General features: G+C 40.7%; 2 protein-coding genes across 2 annotated transcripts in view; one reads left to right on the top strand and one right to left on the bottom strand.

Moving 5' to 3' along the window:
* The window catches only part of SPATA5 (spermatogenesis associated 5), a 594939-nt gene extending 588575 nt beyond the window's left edge, over positions 1-6364 (bottom strand). Inside the window, exon 1 of the mRNA XM_042781734.1 lies at positions 6202-6364. Within this exon, the coding sequence (XP_042637668.1) occupies positions 6202-6364 (163 nt within the window). The remainder of the gene's footprint in view (positions 1-6201) is intronic.
* Positions 6365-7251: 887 nt separating this feature from the next.
* The window catches only part of NUDT6 (nudix hydrolase 6), a 56187-nt gene continuing 45343 nt past the window's right edge, over positions 7252-18095 (top strand). The window contains exons 1-2 of the mRNA XM_007946458.2: positions 7252-7489; positions 15061-15264. Coding sequence (XP_007944649.1) covers positions 7252-7489; positions 15061-15264 — 442 coding nt within the window. The remainder of the gene's footprint in view (positions 7490-15060; positions 15265-18095) is intronic.

The following is an 18095-nucleotide window of genomic DNA, read 5'->3' as shown; positions in this document are numbered from 1 at the left end:
AAGTATATGTGAACTGCTGTATGAAAAGTGAATTTACTCTGTAAATCTTCACCCAAATCCTAATTAAAAAAAAAAAAAAGAATATGTAGACAGAGTTGCTTAACTTCCAGCCAAACAATAGATAGGCAGAGGAAGTGAACAATTATACAAGCAGGTCCACTCCTTAAAACAAACAACCGTGGGAGATCAGAAGGGTAGCATTTGAGCAGGGACAAAATTCAAGCTACAGGAATGCAAAGGAAAGGGCACAGAGAAAAGGTAACCACAGGGAGGAAGCGGAAGAGAGCTATTACATTGTGGGGATTGTAATCAATGTCATGAAACAAAATGTGTATGATCTGATTAATGGAAAATGAGTTTGCCCTGTAAACTTTCACCCAAATCAAAACTTAAAAAAAAAAAAACATAGAATATAGAATAGTAACAGACGTCTTTTCCCTGTGCTTACACTTACTGAAATACTATTGTATTTCACATTTTGCTCTAAAGAAGGGGTCTAGACTTAGTATAGTTGGCAACACCTCTGAAAATAAGTAACATCTCCACATCTCCCTACCCACCCTAAAGTTCCAGATTTGGGTAGGCATCCTTCCTCTGGCTCTCCCAAGACCCACTGCTAGCAGTTAACCAGCATTTATAACCGTAATATTCATATTCAATAGTCTGACTTACTGCTAAATTATACCACTGAAAGAACTGGGTCATATTTATCTTTGGATCTCTAATGCCTAATGGTGCTTCCAATATAGCAGTTGAAACATTTATGGAACTTAAAGCTACCACAAACTTTGTTATGAACTTATTAGAGCATACATCATACTCATAGCAGCTATACCTTACGTTAGTATTCCTTAATAATCAAAAAGACATACCTCTGCTTAGAAAGTAATTAAATCACTGAAAATAAAACTATGAGGTTGTCTTGAGTTATAATATTCTCTGTTACTAAAACTTTCTGGTACATATTTATTTTCCTTTTTGTCATGAGATGAATATAGCTAGAAAAACAAAGCATCTCACAGAGCTAAGATTAACAGTATTGAGTATAAAACAAAATGAGCATACCACATAACGTATGAGGCTAGACAGATCTCTTACACAATTTACTCATCAGTAACAGCAAAACATCCTGCTGTTTCATGGTCACGTAATGTTTAGTTCCTACCATTTCTTTTCTAAATCCTAACGAATTACCCTTTGCTTTTAAGAGTTATCTCACTGTTCTTCACAAGACTCTAGATTTTCTTCTCCTTCATTCTATCTTGCCTATACATCCTGCGCCAGATTTTCACATTACAGGCTTCCTTATTGCTGTTGTTATGTGCCATCAAGTCAATTCCAACTCACTGTGACCCTGTAGGACAGAGTAGGACTGCCACAAAGGGTTTCCTAGGCAGAAATCTTTACAGAAGCAAATCACCAGGTCTTTTCTCTCATGGAGCCACTGGTAGCAACTGCCAACCTTTCAGTTTATCAGCCAAGCAGGGAACCACTGTGCCACCAGGGCTCCTTACAGACTTCCTTAAATAGTCTCAATTCATTCCTATCACTAGTGAAGATCATGTACCAATTCCTATCAAAAAGCCCCATTTCCTAATACATGTCCATTGTATTCACCACTAATATCCAAATCTACTCAAGCTGGCCTCTACCCAATTCTCTTCACTAGTCCACATTCCTAAAGCATTTGACTGCTAACCAGAAAGCTGGCAATTCAAACCCCTCGGAACCCCTTTCAGCCATGCCTCAGAAGGAAGACTGGGCAATCTACTTCTGTAGAGATACCACCTCAGAAACACAAGGAGGGGTCGCTATGAGTCGGGACCAACTCCACGACAGTGAATTTTGTTAGAGCTCCGTCGGCACTCAACGACCACGCCACACATCAGGGTACCCAAAAGGAGATTTTATTAAAGAGGTGAAAGGGCACCTGCACTGAGGAAGGACAGAAGAAGAAGAGGGGGAAGAAGAAGAGAAGAGGAAGAAAAGAAGAAGAAAGAAAGAGGAAGAAGAGAAGAAGAGAAGAAGAGAGAGAGGAAGAAGAGGAAGAGGAAGAGCAGGAAGAAGGTGGTCTTATATAGACCTGGGGTTAGGAGGTTGTACATCAGAGCTGGAGGAAGAGGTCTTAATCGATCAGAGGCTATGTTGCCTTTTAAAATTCACACCTTGCAGGAAGCTCAGTTTCTACTTCCTTTAACTGACTTATGACCTTGGGCGGGGCAGCAGGGAATGAAGAAGAACCCGGAAGAACCATGCAAGATGGCGTGGCATATTTCTAACAAATTTGGTTTTGTTTTGGTTTAGTCCAAGTCCATATTCCCCTAGTACTTTAGAAAGTATCTTGACAGCCATCTTCCCCAAGTAACTACCTTCTTATTTACTGAGCACTTTATGTGCCAGATTAACCAAAGAGATAGTAAAGATAATTTCAAATAATTAACCATTCACCTTTCACTTATTCATTCAGCAAATATTTATTACAGGCCTACTATATGGCATACAGTATGCTAGGGACTGGAGATAAAAGGTGAACAAAAGAAAATACAGTCCTTGGCCTCGGGACCTTATCATCTAGTAGAATGAGAAAGTTATCAAACAATCATTAAATAATTGTATAATTATAAACCAAAGTTAATGCTATGAAAGAATGATTAGAAGTCCTAAACGAACCTATAATGTGGGATCTGACCTAATTTAGAAGAAACAGGGAACACTTCTAAAGAAGTAATATTTAAATACAGACCTAAAGAAAGAATAAGAATTAACTAAATACAGAGAAGAAAAAGATAATTCTCAGGAAAGAGAACAGCCATGTCTAGATATTGGGCAGCAAGGAGTACAGTGCATCTGCTGGAGAAAATACACGGCAGAAGAGTAGGAGACAAGGCAGGACACATAAGGAAGGTTCAGACCACTCCAGGAGATAGGCTGGATTCAGTGATGGAGACTATGTGGTACAAAGTATAGAACTGTACCCTTCAGAGGGTACCCATGATGGGCCAGTTTTTAGTAGTACAGAGCCAAAATGACTCTACCTTCAGTGATAAGAACTGAGATGTGGAGGCAACCCTGGGGACACAGGATCTGAGAAGGGGGAGGGGGAGGACAGAGAATCAGGAGCTGCTTTGACAGTATCAATGGCAGGGCTGGGCCAGTCTTTACTCTGACATCAATAGGAGTTAAGTAAGGGGTGAGAAACAGGGTAATTTTCACTAAAACAGGGTATCTTCATTAAAAAGATCATTCTGGCTACAGAATGGAAAAGGAATTGTTGTTGTTGTTATGTGCCGTTGAGTCGGCCCTGACTCATAGCGACCTCTCCTTGGGTTTCTGAGGCAGTATCACTACGGAAGTAGGATTGCCCAACCTTCCTTCCGAGGAGTGGCTGGTGGGTTTGAACCGCCAGCTGTCTGGTTAGCAGGCAAGTGTCTTAGCCACTATGCTACCGGAAAAGGAATTAGAAGGGAGTAAAATGTGTTGCTGAGTCACAATCGACTCAATGGCAGTGGGTTTGGTTTTTTCCAAAAACGGAAGTAGAGAAACTAGTTAAATGGCTACTACTGTCTACGTGAGAGAAGATGGTGTCTGAGATTAAGGTGAAAGTCAGGCACAGAGAAGAGAAATGTGGAAGATACTTAGATGCTGAACAGAACTTGATGGTAGACTAGATATGAGATGTGAGAAAGTGTGGTATCATGGATTCTGAATTTTGCAAAAGGAAAAATGGAACAGGGCTAGAGTTTGTTTTGTTTTGTTTTGTTTTGTGAAAAAGAGTGCATGAGGTCAGTCTTAATATGCTTTTGAGAGATCCAAGAGAAGACATATGTTGTTGTTGTTGTTGTTATGTGCCATGGAGTGGGACCCGACTCATAGTGACCCCTCCTTGGGTTTCCGAGGCAGTATCACTACGGAAGTAGATTGCCCAACCTTCCAAGGAGTGGCTGGTGGGTTTGAACTGCCAGCCTTCTGGTTAGCAGTCAATAGAAGAGATCTAGTACAGTATTATTCAATCAGTGATTCAAAAATTATGTTATTGGCTCATGAAGAGTTAAGTACAGAAAGTAAGAGTAAACATTTATAAACTTTCACTGCAATTTGACAAAGTAATTTTACATCCATTGAATCTAATAAAAAATTTTGGTTTTTTAACTTATTTTTTCTAATCATTCATTTTTTCTGTATTTTTTGAAAGTGCTGATAGGCAACATAATGGATATTTAAAAATCTTCATCACAAGAGTTTGAGAAAAAATGGTCTAGAAACAACTGAATCAGAAGCAGAATGAATTAAAAACATAAATCTAAAAATAATCAAAGTACCGAAGGGAAACTCCAGATATTAACTTGCCAAGAAAAAAATATTTATACAGAGAAAAAGAGAGTTTACAACTAAGAATTGAGGGTCTTCAACATTCAATGAACAGGTGGAAGGGGTAAGACCACAAAGGAAACCGTGATGAAGTTATCAACAAGAATAGAGAATATGAGGAAAGTTTCAAGACGCATAAGTCAAAAAAGAAAGTGTTTCAAAGAGGAAATGATCAACAATACAAAAAGCTGCTGAGAGGTCAAGTAAGGTATGTAACAAAAAAGCGTCCACTGGATTTATCACATGGAGGTCATTGGTGATCAAGGCAGGGGCAGTTTCCACATAATGATGATGTCGAACCAATCAGTAATAGGCTAATGAATGAGAGATGAGGCAGAGACAGCTCCATTCAAGAAGTCTTATAATAAAGGATGAAGAGAGATTGAATGGTGATAATAAAAAAAGTGTAGACGTTTAGCTTGAATTAAGCAAGAGAAATGAGCCTGTTTAAATGCTGATGGGAAGGATCCAGTTGAGAAAGAGAGGTTGAATATGAAGGACAGAACAAGATGTCCTGTGATCTAAAGGAGAATGAAAATACTATGCTAATTCTAAGACCGTTTTAGTGTCTACATTAGACGAAAAATATTGTCACTCTGAATTTTAGTCTGGCTTATTTTTCAAAGCTACTGCACATCAAGTCTGCTAAAAGCTTTACAGATGAAATGACTTTTCAGATGAGTTAGTTACTCCAAGTCAAGAGAAGTATGATGTAGGAGATTGGCTTTGGAGTCAAATGCATCTTGGACTCAAGTATCGCCTTAGTACACTTAGTATCTGTGTAACCTGAGGCAAATCACATTAACTATTCTTCCTTTGTTAAATAGGTATAATAATTCAGTAGTCATTCCCCAGGACTTCTGTAAAGATAAAGTGAGGTATGTACATGAAGTATCTGACCTTCTAAAACAACCTAACCTCTTGCCATGGAGTGGATTCTGACTCATGGAGACCCCACAGAGTACAGCTGCACTTCACAGGTTTCCAATAACTGTAATCTTACAAAAGTAAATGCCAGGACTTAACCTATTAGTATGCAATCAAAACCAAACCAAACTCATTGCCATCGACTGGATTCTGACTCACAGTTACCCTACAGGAGAGGTAATCTGCCCCCATTAGGGTTTCCAAAGCTGTAAATCTTTATGGAAGCAGACTGCCTCATCTTCCTCCCTAGGAGGGGCAGGTGGGCTCCAACCACCGAGCTTCTGGTTAACAGCCTAGCGCTTAACCACTATGCACCAGATCTCTCTTGAAAGTAATAGTCATTAAATACCAGATTCTGTGTAATAATGAAAGAAAAAGTCACCTTCATTCTTAAAGACACGGTGAGGCTCTTAGGCGGTATATATCCACATCTTTACTGGATATTTAGTTTTTTTAGTATACACAACATACACTCGCTAGATTTGGGTTCAAGTTATGAACAATTATGCACCGTTAATTATGATAAGGCAAGGTCCTTTAAAGTGCAACTCAGAGACTCAAAACCCTTACAAAAGAAAGGACTTGACTTAGACAAAAATCAACCATTTCTGCCTAATTTCTACAAGGTAGGTGCGACCGCAGGCGTCTTACATACTTCCCTTTGCTGCTCTCACACCTTGTTGTCGTTGTTGTTATGTGCCGTCGAGTCGACCCCCGACTCATAGCGACCCCTCCTTGGGTTTCCGAGGCAGTATCACTACGGAAGTAGGATTGCCCAACCTTCCTTCCGAGCTCCTATCTTGCCCAATTTTCAAAACCCTCTGCGTTTCTGGGCAGCATCGCTGGGCCTCCCGCTTTACGAATTGTGCCCCCTCGGCCTCGGTTCTCCCTCTCAGAAACCTTTACCCTTTTCTATGAAGTTTGTCACCGCCAGAGTTCCGGCCGCCGTCGTGAAGCCTGGCCCAGAAGAAGGAGCCGTGGCCCCCGCAGGAGAAGAAGCCGCAGAGAAAGAGGGCAAACCGTTCTCCGCGCATTGGTTCTGCCGCTTTCGGTTTTTCTTAGAAGACATAGTCAAAAGGCAGCGGGGCAAAGGAACGGCAAAGCCGGCTCAATGTGCGCGCATCTCTAAGAGGAAAAACTTCCGGGGCAGAAGTAAGCGTGGCTCCTCCCTGTGCCGTAATCCCTCGATTGGAGCACGGTACTACTAGGAGACCGAGAACTGAGCATCTTCAAAACCCGCGATCTTTGAAGAGGTTACAGAAGGTCTGACATCTGCAAAGGAAGACTGATGAAGTGGACAAAATCACCATTTAGATTGTAAATTCCTGGAAAAAAAAAAAAAGGAACTTTTTCGTATCTCTGCCCACTGCCTTCATCCCTAAACAAACGTCGGTTGAATTAAACTAGCAAGGGAGGAAAATTATATTTGTATGAATGGAAAGCCTCTCCCCGCCCTTCCCAGGCTAATTGCTAAAAGGGCTCAACTCTCACTGCGGTGAAGTCGCACAGACTCACAGCGACCCCTCCTTGGGTTTCCAGGGAGCTCTGAAAGCGTAGTGCCTAAGGCACTTGACTGCTAACCGAAGGCTGGCGGTTCAAACCCACCAGCCACTCGGAGGAAGGAAGATGGGGCAAATCTACTTCCGTAGTGATACTGCCTCGGAAACCCAAGGAGGGGTCGCTGTGAGTCAGTCCGACTAAACGGCACATAGCAACAACAAGAAATCACTACGGAAGTAGATTGTCCAATCTTCCTTCCGAGTAGTGACTGGTGGGTTGGAACAGGCAGGCTTCTTTTTAGCAGTCAAATGCCTTAGGCTATGCCACCAGTGCAAATTTGGTCGCCCAGCTCAACTGAGAGGAGTAGATGGCACTCTTCTAAGATGTACGGTAGCAACCTCGCCAAGGAGGACACTTGGGGACCGAGCGAGAAGGACCGTGTTTGCTGGCGCGGAGATGCCCCGGCTACTGAGTTGGGGCTGCTGGCGCGCAGCGCTGGCCAGGGCCCGCCACCCGATATTCTCCGCAGGGCATCGCGGGACCTCGGGTGGGCGCAGCTGCGCGCGGGATCCCCCAGCCGGAGTGGTCGAGCTTCAGGGCGAGCTGGACAGATTCGGGGGCGTATCCGTGAGCTTGGCAGGGCTAAGCTCGCTGGACCGCCTTGACGCCGCCACCTTCCAAAGAGGCTTGCTAGGCAAGTGCCCTTTGGGCTAAGGACTCCTTGGAGGTTCTGAGCTTTGCAGATGAAGTAACCGCGGCCCCTACCCCCGAGTTGGTCTGCCCTGGTCCTGTCGGAGCCCAGGGGGAAAGGGAGGCAGTGCGAGTGACCCGTTTTTTCTTATGACCTTTGCTGAGAGATCTCGAGGCGATTGGGTTAAGTAGTGAAGAGCCTGGACTTTGGGATCCGCACCCCTGGTTCCGGTCCACTTTCTAGCGTGTAACTGTAGGCAAGTTCTGTAAACTACCATGTCCTATTTCCTCATCCATAAAATCGAGTAATAGGAGCTCGTGGCTAATGGTTAAGTTGTTGTTGTTGTGATGTGTGCTCGGGTTGGACCTGACTCATAACGACCCCTCCTTGGGTTTCCGAGGCGGTATCACTACGGAAGTAGATTGCCCCATCTTCCTTCCGAATGGTTAAGTTAAATAATATAAAGTGCCTAGCTCTGGTAGCATAGTGGCTAAAGCACTTGACAGCTAACCTCCTCGGAAGGAAGGTTGGGCAATCCTACTTCCGTAGTGATACTGCCTCGGAAACCCAAGGAGGGGTCGCTATGAGTCGGGACCGACTCTACGGCACATAATAATAAGAAGAAGTATGGTGCCCAAGAGCTTTGGTGGCATAATGCCTAAGGCATCTGACTGCTAACCAGAAGGCTAGCGGTTCAAACTCACCAGCCACTCCTTGGGAGGAAGTTTGGTCCATCTACTTCTGTGGTAATACTGCCTCGGAAACCCAAGGAGGACTCGCTATGAGTTGGATCCCACTCAAGGGCAGTGTCGTGTTTTGTTTTTCCTCAGCATGGTGCCTGCGACATATTTAACGCTAAGTATTTGTTAATATAATTACCTTGTCATTGTTATCATTTGTTCTGCCTTGCACTTTTACAAAAACAAAATTATTTCACATCCCAATTCAAGCGGTGGACAAATGACTAGACAAGAAAGGTTCTTAGTAGAAGTATACATAAGTTATTTGTAAGGTTAAGACTTGGAGTTTGGTTCTACTTGCAAAGCAGCATGTCTTTTATGATTAAGCAAGAAGGGTGGATGGTTTCCGTCTTCAGTACCAAAGTTCTCCACTTGCTTTGAACCTTCAGCTCGGTGATAAGGAAGAAAGCTTGGATAGAGCTTCACTTTGGGAGAAGCCATTGTTTTATTGGGGCAGCCTGTTTTTCATATTGAATTCAAACGTCTTATAATCAAACTGAAAATGCAGCATTTAAATTTAGCCACAGAAAAATCATGTTAAACTGAAAACTTCAATTAATCTTTATCTTTTTTAGCAAGATCCCAAGTGAGTATATATAGAAATACAATTCAGCAAGTTATTTCAGTCCTAAGTAATCCTCATCCCCAAACAACTTACCTTTCCACCTTTGTGTGTGTGTGTGTGTGTGAATAATTGCTGACAAGCCCACTGTTTAGTTGCCACTGAGTCAATTCAAACTCTGTGGCAACCCTATGTGTGCAAAGTCTCCAAAAGGGGCTTTCCAGAAGTGGTTTACCTGGCCTGTCTTCCAAGGCACCTCTGGGTAGGTTTGAACCACTAACCTTTTAACTACTAGTGAAGTACTTAACTGTTTGCACCACCCAGGCTGCCAGCTAGACATTATCACTGGTATACTATATACTCACTGCCATTGAGTCAATTTGACTCTTAGCCACCCTTCCTTGGGTTTCCGAGGCAATATCTCTACAGAAGTAGCTTGCCCAATCTTCCTTCCGAGGAGTGGCTGGTGGGTTTGAACTGGCAGGCTTCTGGATAGCAGTCAAATGCCTTGGGTACTATGCCACCAGAGCTCCTATTATCACTGGTAGGAGAATCAAATCAGTGTTTAATCTCTGATATGTGTGAGTACACACAGTTTTTGTTATTTACACTGATACTTGTCAGTGACCAAAGTACTGCCCCAGTCAGCATGGCAAAGTAGAAACTTGGATTTGGACTCACACATCAGGAGCTCAGCTCTCAAATTCTGCTGTGTACTTAGCCAGGCATTAAGCAAGTCACCATCAAAAATATTTACCTTTTAGGTTTCTGGTAGCATAGTAGCTAAAAGCACTTGACTGCTAACCAGAAGGCTGGCGGTTCAAACCCGCCAGCCACTCCTCGGAAGGAAGGTTGGGCAATCCTACTTCCATAGTGATACTGCCTTGGAAACCCAAGGAGGGGTCACTATGAGTCGGGGCTGACTCGACGGCACATAACAACAACAACAAATGTGAATAAAGCCAGACCTAATTACTGGATGGATGTGATTATCAAAGATAAATTACATAAAAGATATCATAAATTCTGAGATGCCATATACTTTTTATATATTTTAATGAAACAAGTTCTATAGCCAGTTATGTTTTAAGTATTTACAAATAGTGATTCAGTTAATCCTAATAATAACCTACTGAGGTAGCTGGTATTATTAATCCCGTTTTATAGATGATAAAACTGAGGCATAGAGAGGCTAAGTAACTTCCCTGACTCTACAATCTGTTATTAATCACACTCTGTACTGTCAATTAGAGTTATTGTTCTATTATTGAGGTAAATAAAATGTGACTGAATGGGATGCCTGTAAAGAGAAACTAAAATAATCTCAGAGAAAATGTAATAGAAGTCCAAATATTTTCTTTCAAGTAACTTGTATTGATTTTGTGCAATATTTTAGAAATAGGTTTTTTTTTTAATTTTTATTGTGATTTGGGTGAAAGTTTACAGAGCAAATGCATTTTCCATATAGCAGCTCACATACACTTTGTCTCATGACATTGACTGCAATTTCCCACAGTGCAACAGCTCCCCTCCCACTTCCTCCGCACAGTTACCTCTTCCCTTTGTCTTTCCCTCCCATCTACTCCAGCCCCCCATGCTGTCTCCCTGTGCATATACAGCCCTTCTATTCTCCCACAATTGATCTCCAAGGACTGTATCTACCCTAATGTAAATGTTCAGCTCATATGCCTGTCTTTTGTTTAGCTGGAAGTCACAGGAGTGGGTTCAATTCCAGACCTGAAGGGCAGCTAGGGGCCATAGTCTCAGGGGTTCCACCAGGTTATATCAGACCAACAAACCTGGTCCCTTTTTTTTTTTTTTTTTTTATGATTTTGAGTTTTGTTCCACCTCGTTTTCTATCCAGGATCGCCTACATAGATCCCCCTCCTAGTGGTTGACAGTGGTAGCCAGGCACCACCTAGTTCTTCTGGTCTCTTAGTTGTATAGGCTGAGAATCACATGGTACCAGTCGTTTAGCAATAGTTTTTCATGGATATTTACACAGGGATCCACTATTCTTTTAGTGTTCCTATTTTCACATTTATTGTCATAAAATTGAGATGCTGATGGATGAACAGGTAACATTCTGTTCACCTTAGCATATCATTTGTCTGCATCAGTTGTGCACTAATTCTCCCACTGATTCTCCCACTATGCCACTATGTGACTTTAGGCAAGCCAGTCTAATAAATACAAAATGAGCCTTTGTGCATAATATTATGCTGACCTGGGAGCTTGCAAATGCCTAAAATATTAGAAAAAAATGATGACAGAAGATTTATCATTGGGTGATATGTGATAAATTCCAACAAACTGTATGAAAACTTATTGCCATCAACTTGATTCTGATGTATAGAGACCTGTAATGAGTTGAACATAGTAAAAACGAAAAACCAGTAATTCCCACTCATGGTGATCTTATGTGTGTCAGAGTATGACTATTTCCATAGGGTTATCGATTGCTAATTTTTCAGAAGTAGATCCCCTGACTTATCATCCAAAACATTTTACAGCCTCTCAGACCTACCCCCTTTGGGTTAATAGCAGAGCACCTTAACTGTTTGTACCACCTAGGGGTACAGACGTAGTTTACCAAAAAAAAAAAAAAAAAAAATTACCATTGAATAAATACCAACTCATAACAACCTTATAAGACAGAACAGAACTTCTCTATAGGGTTTCCAAGGCTATAATATTTATGGAAGAAGCCCTGGTGGTGCAGTGGTTAAAACAATTGGTGCTAGCAGAAAGGTTGCTTTGAACCTACCAGCTGCTTCTTGGGAGAAAAATATGGCAGTCTACTTCTCACATTGTTGCAGCCACTGTGTCAATCCATCTCATTCAGGGTCTTCCTCTTTCTCACTGACCTTTTCTGTATGACAGACCACGATGTCCACCTCCAGAAACTGCTCCTTCTTGATAACACGTCCTGATAACATAACAAAGTCTTGTCATCCTCCCTTCTAAGGAGAATTCTGGCTGTACTTCTTCCAAAACAGATTTGTTCCTTCTTCTGGTGTCCATGGTATATTCACTGTTCTTTGCCAACACCATAAGTCAAATCCATCAGTTCTTTGGTCTTCCTTATTCATTTCCAGCTTTCAAATGCATTTGGAGCAATTGTAAAAAGCATGGCTTAGATCAGGCTCACCTTAGTCCTCATTGTGACATCTTTGCTTTTTAACACTTCAAAGAGGTCTTTCACAGCAAATTTGCCGGATTCAATAAGTTATTTGTTTTCTTGACTCCTGCTTCTATGGGTGTTGATTGTGGATCCAAATAAAATGAAATCCCTGACAACCTCGGTCTTTTCTCCATATATCATGATGCTGCTTATTGGTCTAGTTGTGATGATTTTGTTTTCTTTGTGTTGAGGTATAATCCATACTGAAGGCTGCAGTTTTTTTATTTTCATCAGTAAGTACTTCAAGTCCTCTTCACTTACAGCAAGCAAGGTTGTGTCATCTGCATATTACAGGTTGTGAATGAGTCTTCCTTCAATCTTTTTGCTGTGTTCTTCATACTGTCCAGTTTCTCAGATAATTTCCTCACCATTACACATTGAATAGTAGTATGGTGAAAGGATACAGTCCTGATATACACTCTTCCCAGTCCCAATACAAGCTGTATCCCCTTGTTATTTTTAAATGGCTGCCTCTTAGTTTATGTACAGATTCATTATGAACACAATCAGGTGTTCTGGAATTCCCATTCTTCACAATGTTATCCATAATGTGTTCTGATCAACACAATTGAATGCCTTTGCATAGTCAAAACACAGGTTTTCTTTCTAGTATCCTCTGCTGTGAGCGAAGATCCATCTGACATCAGCAATAATACCGCTTGTTTTCATGTCCGCTTCTGAATATAGCTTGAATTTCTGGTGGTTCCCTATCTGTGCTGCTGCAAGCATTTTTTAATTATTTTCAGTAAAATCTTATATTTGTGAGTGGTATTAATGTTATTGTTTGATAATTTCCACATTCTGTTGGATCATCTTTCTTTGAAATGGGCACAGATGTAGCTCTCTTCCAGTCAGTTATCCAGGGAGCAGTTTTCCAGATTTCTTGGCATAGATGAGTGATCACTTTCAGCATTACATCTGTTTGTTGAAACATCTCAATTGGTATTCTGTCAATTTCTGGACCCTTATTTTTCCAGTACCTTCAAGGAAGTTTGGACTTCTTCCTTCAGTATTGGTTCTTGATTATATGCTTGATTATATCTTGATTATATGCCATTGGTTCTTGATTATATGCTATCTCCTGAAAGGGCTGAACATCAAACAATTCCTTTTGGTACAGTGGTTCTGTGTATTCCTTCCATCTTTTGATGCTTCCTGAGCCATTCAATATTTCATCCATAGAATCCTTCGCTATTGTAACTCCAGGCTTGAATTTTTTTTTTTTTTTTTTTTCAGTTCTTTCAGCTTGAAAAATGCTGGGCATGTGCTTCCCTTTGGATTTTCTAACTCCAGGTCTTTGTACATTTCATTACTGTACTATTTTACTTTGTCTTCTTGAGGTACCCTTTGAGATTTTTTGTTCAACTCTTTTACTTCATCATTCCTTCTGTTTGCTTTAGCTACTATTCATTCAAAAGCAAGTTTCACAGTCTCTTCTGAATCTGTTTTGGACTTCTCTTTCTTTCCTGTCTTTTTAATGACCTTTTGCTTTCTTCATGTAATTATAACTCATTAAAGAAAGGAAAGAGTATATCATCAGTGAAAGAAGAAGAAGGATCGATCACTCTACCAATTACTATTTTATTTGATTCCATTGCCCCATTGCATGTTAAATCGAATCAAGAAGTCTTTATTAAAGGGTCCTCTGTGTTAGACACACTGATGAAAATATGTATAGAGCATGGTCCTTGATGGAGAGGAGTTTACTGCAGAGCTAAGGAGAGAGGGAAAGGAACTTAAGAGCTAAATAGTAAAGCCTCCTCCTTCTCTGCACTCACACACACACACACACACACAGAGAATTGTTATAATGATTAAGCAAGATGACGGGTAGAGAAAGTAATCTGAAACTTGAAAAAAAAAACTCTAAAATTTGGTAGGGTTCATTTCTTCACTCATAAATTAGAGACATAGATCTTTCACACTTGTAAAATTTAGTGAAATAATATAATGTATGTAAAGGGTCTGGAACTGAGTACCAAAAAAACCAAACTCACTGCCATGGAATCAATTCAACTCAAAGCAACCCCTCCTTGGGTTCCTGAGGCTGTATCTCTATAGAAGTAGATTGCCCAGTCTTCCTTCCAAGGAGTGGCTGGTGGGTTTGAACCACCAGCCTTCTGGTTAGCAGTCAAATGCCTTAGACACTACACTACCAGAGCTGAGTAAGACTAAATAAATATTAGCATCTTTCCCTGTCTCAATCTCAAGTAAAGCAAGAGCATTTGAAGAAATCAAAGTCAGAAAACCTATCTTTACATTCACCAAGGTATTATTTATAATAAAATTAGAAACAGCCCGAATGTCCAAGAGTAGGAGATTGGATAAGTAGCTCATAACATACCTATATGAGGAAAATTATAAAGTCATTAAAATGTTATGTTTGAAAACAATTTTAGTGGCAAAGTAAAACATTTATAATATATAGTGAAAAGCATAAGATGCAAACTATATATGGTATAATGTCAACACCAAAATTACATTCATGACAAAATTAAAATATTATATCTCATTATCTTTATGTGCTATTAAAATGTAAAGTTTTGATTTCATTATACTTTTCTTTATTTTCACCTTTTCTAGAACATGCATTAATTTTAAAAATTATATTTTTAAGCCATCTTGAAACTTATAAAAAAATATGGTAGAATTCTTAAAGAAAGTAAATAGAAGGCTGTAATAGTTGCTTGTAAAGATTAAAACGAAGGCTGTTAAAAGGAATGGTCTTAAAATAGAAATATATTTTGTTTAAAACAGTCTGTTTGTCCATTCTACAACTATTGTGTAGATATTATATGTCAGGCAACATGTTAGGTGATATACAGATCAGCACTATACTGATTCCATTCCCATGGAATTTAGTCGGGTGGGATAATCACATAAACAAGATGATAAACAGCATAAGGCACAGTTTCAGTGCTGGTGATAGAGACAGGACAGTTTGGAATCCCTCCCCAGATAGCCAACCCAGATAGTTAGGGAAGGGGATGGTTACAGATGGCTTTCTGGACCCTGAGATAAGTTTTCATTTATTTCACTTCTCTCACTGGAAAACATTTATAAATTGTTGTCTCCTTCCACATTTTAGCTGCAATCCAGCAATGGCGATCAGAAGGGAGAATAGCCGTATGGCTGCACATTCCCATCCTCCAAAGCCGATTTATTGCTCCTGCTGCCTCCTTGGGCTTCTCCTTTCACCACGCAGAATCTGATTCATCAACACTTACGCTGTGGCTGGGAGAAGGGCCCAACAGATTACCAAGATATGCCACACATCAAGTAGGTGTTGCAGGTCAGTTCCAAATTAATGATTATCCAGAGTTAACTTTTTAGAGGTCAGCCCAGTATCTTGCTGCTTAGAGCTGAGCAGATCGCCTATTCAGATGGACTAAATTATTTAATTAAATGTTACCTGCCTTAGGACTATTGCACAGTGCTTTTGACTAGATGAAATTTGTCTTACAGATCAGCAGAGGGCAACAGAGAGAACAAGCAAGTTTAGTCTTTAGTTTTCCAAAGGGTATGTTTGAACATGTGTTACACAGATATTTGAACTTCACTAATCAAATAATGGCATTAAATTGGGATCAGGGAATAAATTCATTAGGTAAAGTTGTTTACCTAATGATTATATGAATTTTTCATAATTATGAGAATTTGTTCTTTTTTTAAAAAAATGCTTAGAGGTTGAATTTAAGGTAAAGCAAATAAATTTTTCAATGATTTTAACATTGTTTCTTAAAAACATTTATATTTAATTATTTCTCCAAAGAAATGTTTAATTAGCATAATTTAAATATAGAATTTCTGAGTTGCTGGTTAGCTTCAGAGACATAGGAGAGTTCATAGAAGACTTCCTTTAGGTTAAGGCCCACCCAAAAAAACACACTGCTATCAAGTCAATTCCAACTCATTATGACCCTATTGGACAGAGCCAAACTGTCCCATACATAGAGTTTCCAAAGCTATAAATCTTTACAGAAGCAGACTGCCACATCTTTCTTCCACAGAGTGGCTGCCAAGTTCAAACTGCCGACCTTTGGTTTAACAGTAAGCAGCCAGGCACTTAACCACTGCACTACCGGGGCTCCTTTTAGGTTCTCAAATTGTATAGCACATCAGAATCACCTGGGGGAATTGTTAGAACAGATTACAGGTCTCCACACCCAGATACTCTGATTCGGTAGATCTGGAGTGGGGTCTGAGACAATCTACCTCTGTAGTGATACTGACTCGGAAACCCAAGGAGGGGTCACTATGAGTCGGTTCTGACTTGATGGCAGTGAGTTTGTTTTTTGTTTAGTAACTTCCCAGATGATACTTTGCTTTTGCTGCTGGTGGTCCCAGGACTACCCCTTGAGAACTACCAAAAAACCTAAAACCTGCTAACTAATTTCTTTCTTTTTTTTTTTTTTTATTATGATTGGGGTGAAAGTTTACAGAGCAAATTCACTTTCCATATAGCAGTTCACATACACTTTGTATCATGACATTGACCACAATTTGCCACAATGCAACAGCTCCCCTCCCATTTCCTCCTGATAATTACCTCTTCCCTGTGTCCATCCCTCCATGCCTTTCTGCCCCGTGAGCTTTCTCCCTGTGCATAAACAGCCCTTCTTTCTCCCATGATTGTTCTCTCCAAGGAGTGTATCTACCTCAGGTAAATGTTCAACTCATATGCCTGTCTTTTGCTTGGCTGGAAGCCACAGGTGTGGGTTCAATTCCAGACCTGACAGGCAGCTAGGGGCCATGGTCTCAGCGGTTCCACAGGTTCTATTGGACCAGTAAACCTGCCCCCCCTTTTTTTTTCTCCAAATGATTTTGAGTTTTATCCACATTGCTCTCCCTCTCTATCCAGGATCTCTTACATAGATCCCCTTCCAAGTGGTTGACATTGGTAGCCGGGCACCATCTAGTTCTTTTGGTCTCATAGTTGTATGGGCTGCAGATTGGATGGTGTACCAGCTAACTAATTTCTTAATATAGTTAAGAACTACAGTTCAGAAAATTCTTGGATTTCTAGAAAAACTTAGAATAGTAAGGAATCCTTATGCCCTACTAATTCTTTACCTTTTGTTCATAATTGTTCTGTATTGTTCTGCAAACAGAATATTTGCTTCCACTATCTGAATCCAAAAGTGGCATAGTGCCTAAGGCATTTGACTACTAACCGGAAGGTTGGTGGTTCAAACCCACCAACCACTCTGTGGAAGGAAGACTGAGCAATCTACTTTGATAAAGATTTACTGCCTCAGAAACCCAAAGGGGATTTGAGTCGGAATCACCTCGATGGCAGTGAGTTTAGTTTTTTTTTTTTTTTTTTAATCTGAATCCAAAGGTCAGCAATTATCTCACTCTTTACATTATCTTAATTTGGCTTCACTAAGCCATAACTTAGGAGCTCTGGTGGTGAAGTGCCTAAGGCACTTGACTGCTAACCAGAAGGCTGGCAGTTCAAACCCACCAGCCACTCCTTGGAAGGAAGGTTGGGCACTCTACTTCCGTAGTAATACTGCCTCGAAAACCCAAGAAGGGTTCGCTATGAGTTGGATCTGGCTCAAGGGCAGTGAGTTTGAGGCCATAACTTCATTAAGATAGGGACTATGTCTGTTTTGGGCACCACTTTTTTTGATTTGGTATACCCACTATCTACCAAGTACCTAGAATTGATTCGACACTTGACAAATATTGGTAGAATGAAACAATTGAATTTATGCCTGCCTGCCTTGCTTAGTTGACTTGAATACTTGCTATGTTCAAGGCACTGAAAAGACTACCACTCTGGAACATAGGGAGGAAAAATGTGTACCATGTTGTTTTCAGGAGCTCTGGTAGCATAGTGCCTAAGGCACTCAACTACTAACCAGAAAGCTGGCAGTTCAAACCCACTTGGTTTCTTGGATTTCCAGAAAAACTCAGAAGGGCAATCTACTTCCGTAGTGATACCACCTTGTAAACCGAAGGAAGGGTCGCTATGAGTCAAGTCCAACTCAACAGCACATAACAACAACAATGTTGTTTTCATTCTCTAGTGCTCTGGTAGCATAATGGCTAAGGCACTTGACTGCTAACCAGAAGGCTGCCGGTTCAAACCCACCAGCCACTCCTCGGAAGGAAGAT

Source organism: Orycteropus afer, unplaced genomic scaffold (assembly GCF_000298275.1).
Source record: "Orycteropus afer afer isolate SDZICR_OR568_19922 unplaced genomic scaffold, OryAfe1.0 scaffold00162, whole genome shotgun sequence".
Lineage (NCBI taxonomy): Eukaryota > Metazoa > Chordata > Mammalia > Tubulidentata > Orycteropodidae > Orycteropus > Orycteropus afer.
The sequence above is the reverse complement of the archived record's forward strand: the minus strand, read 5'-3'. Positions and strand labels throughout refer to the sequence as shown.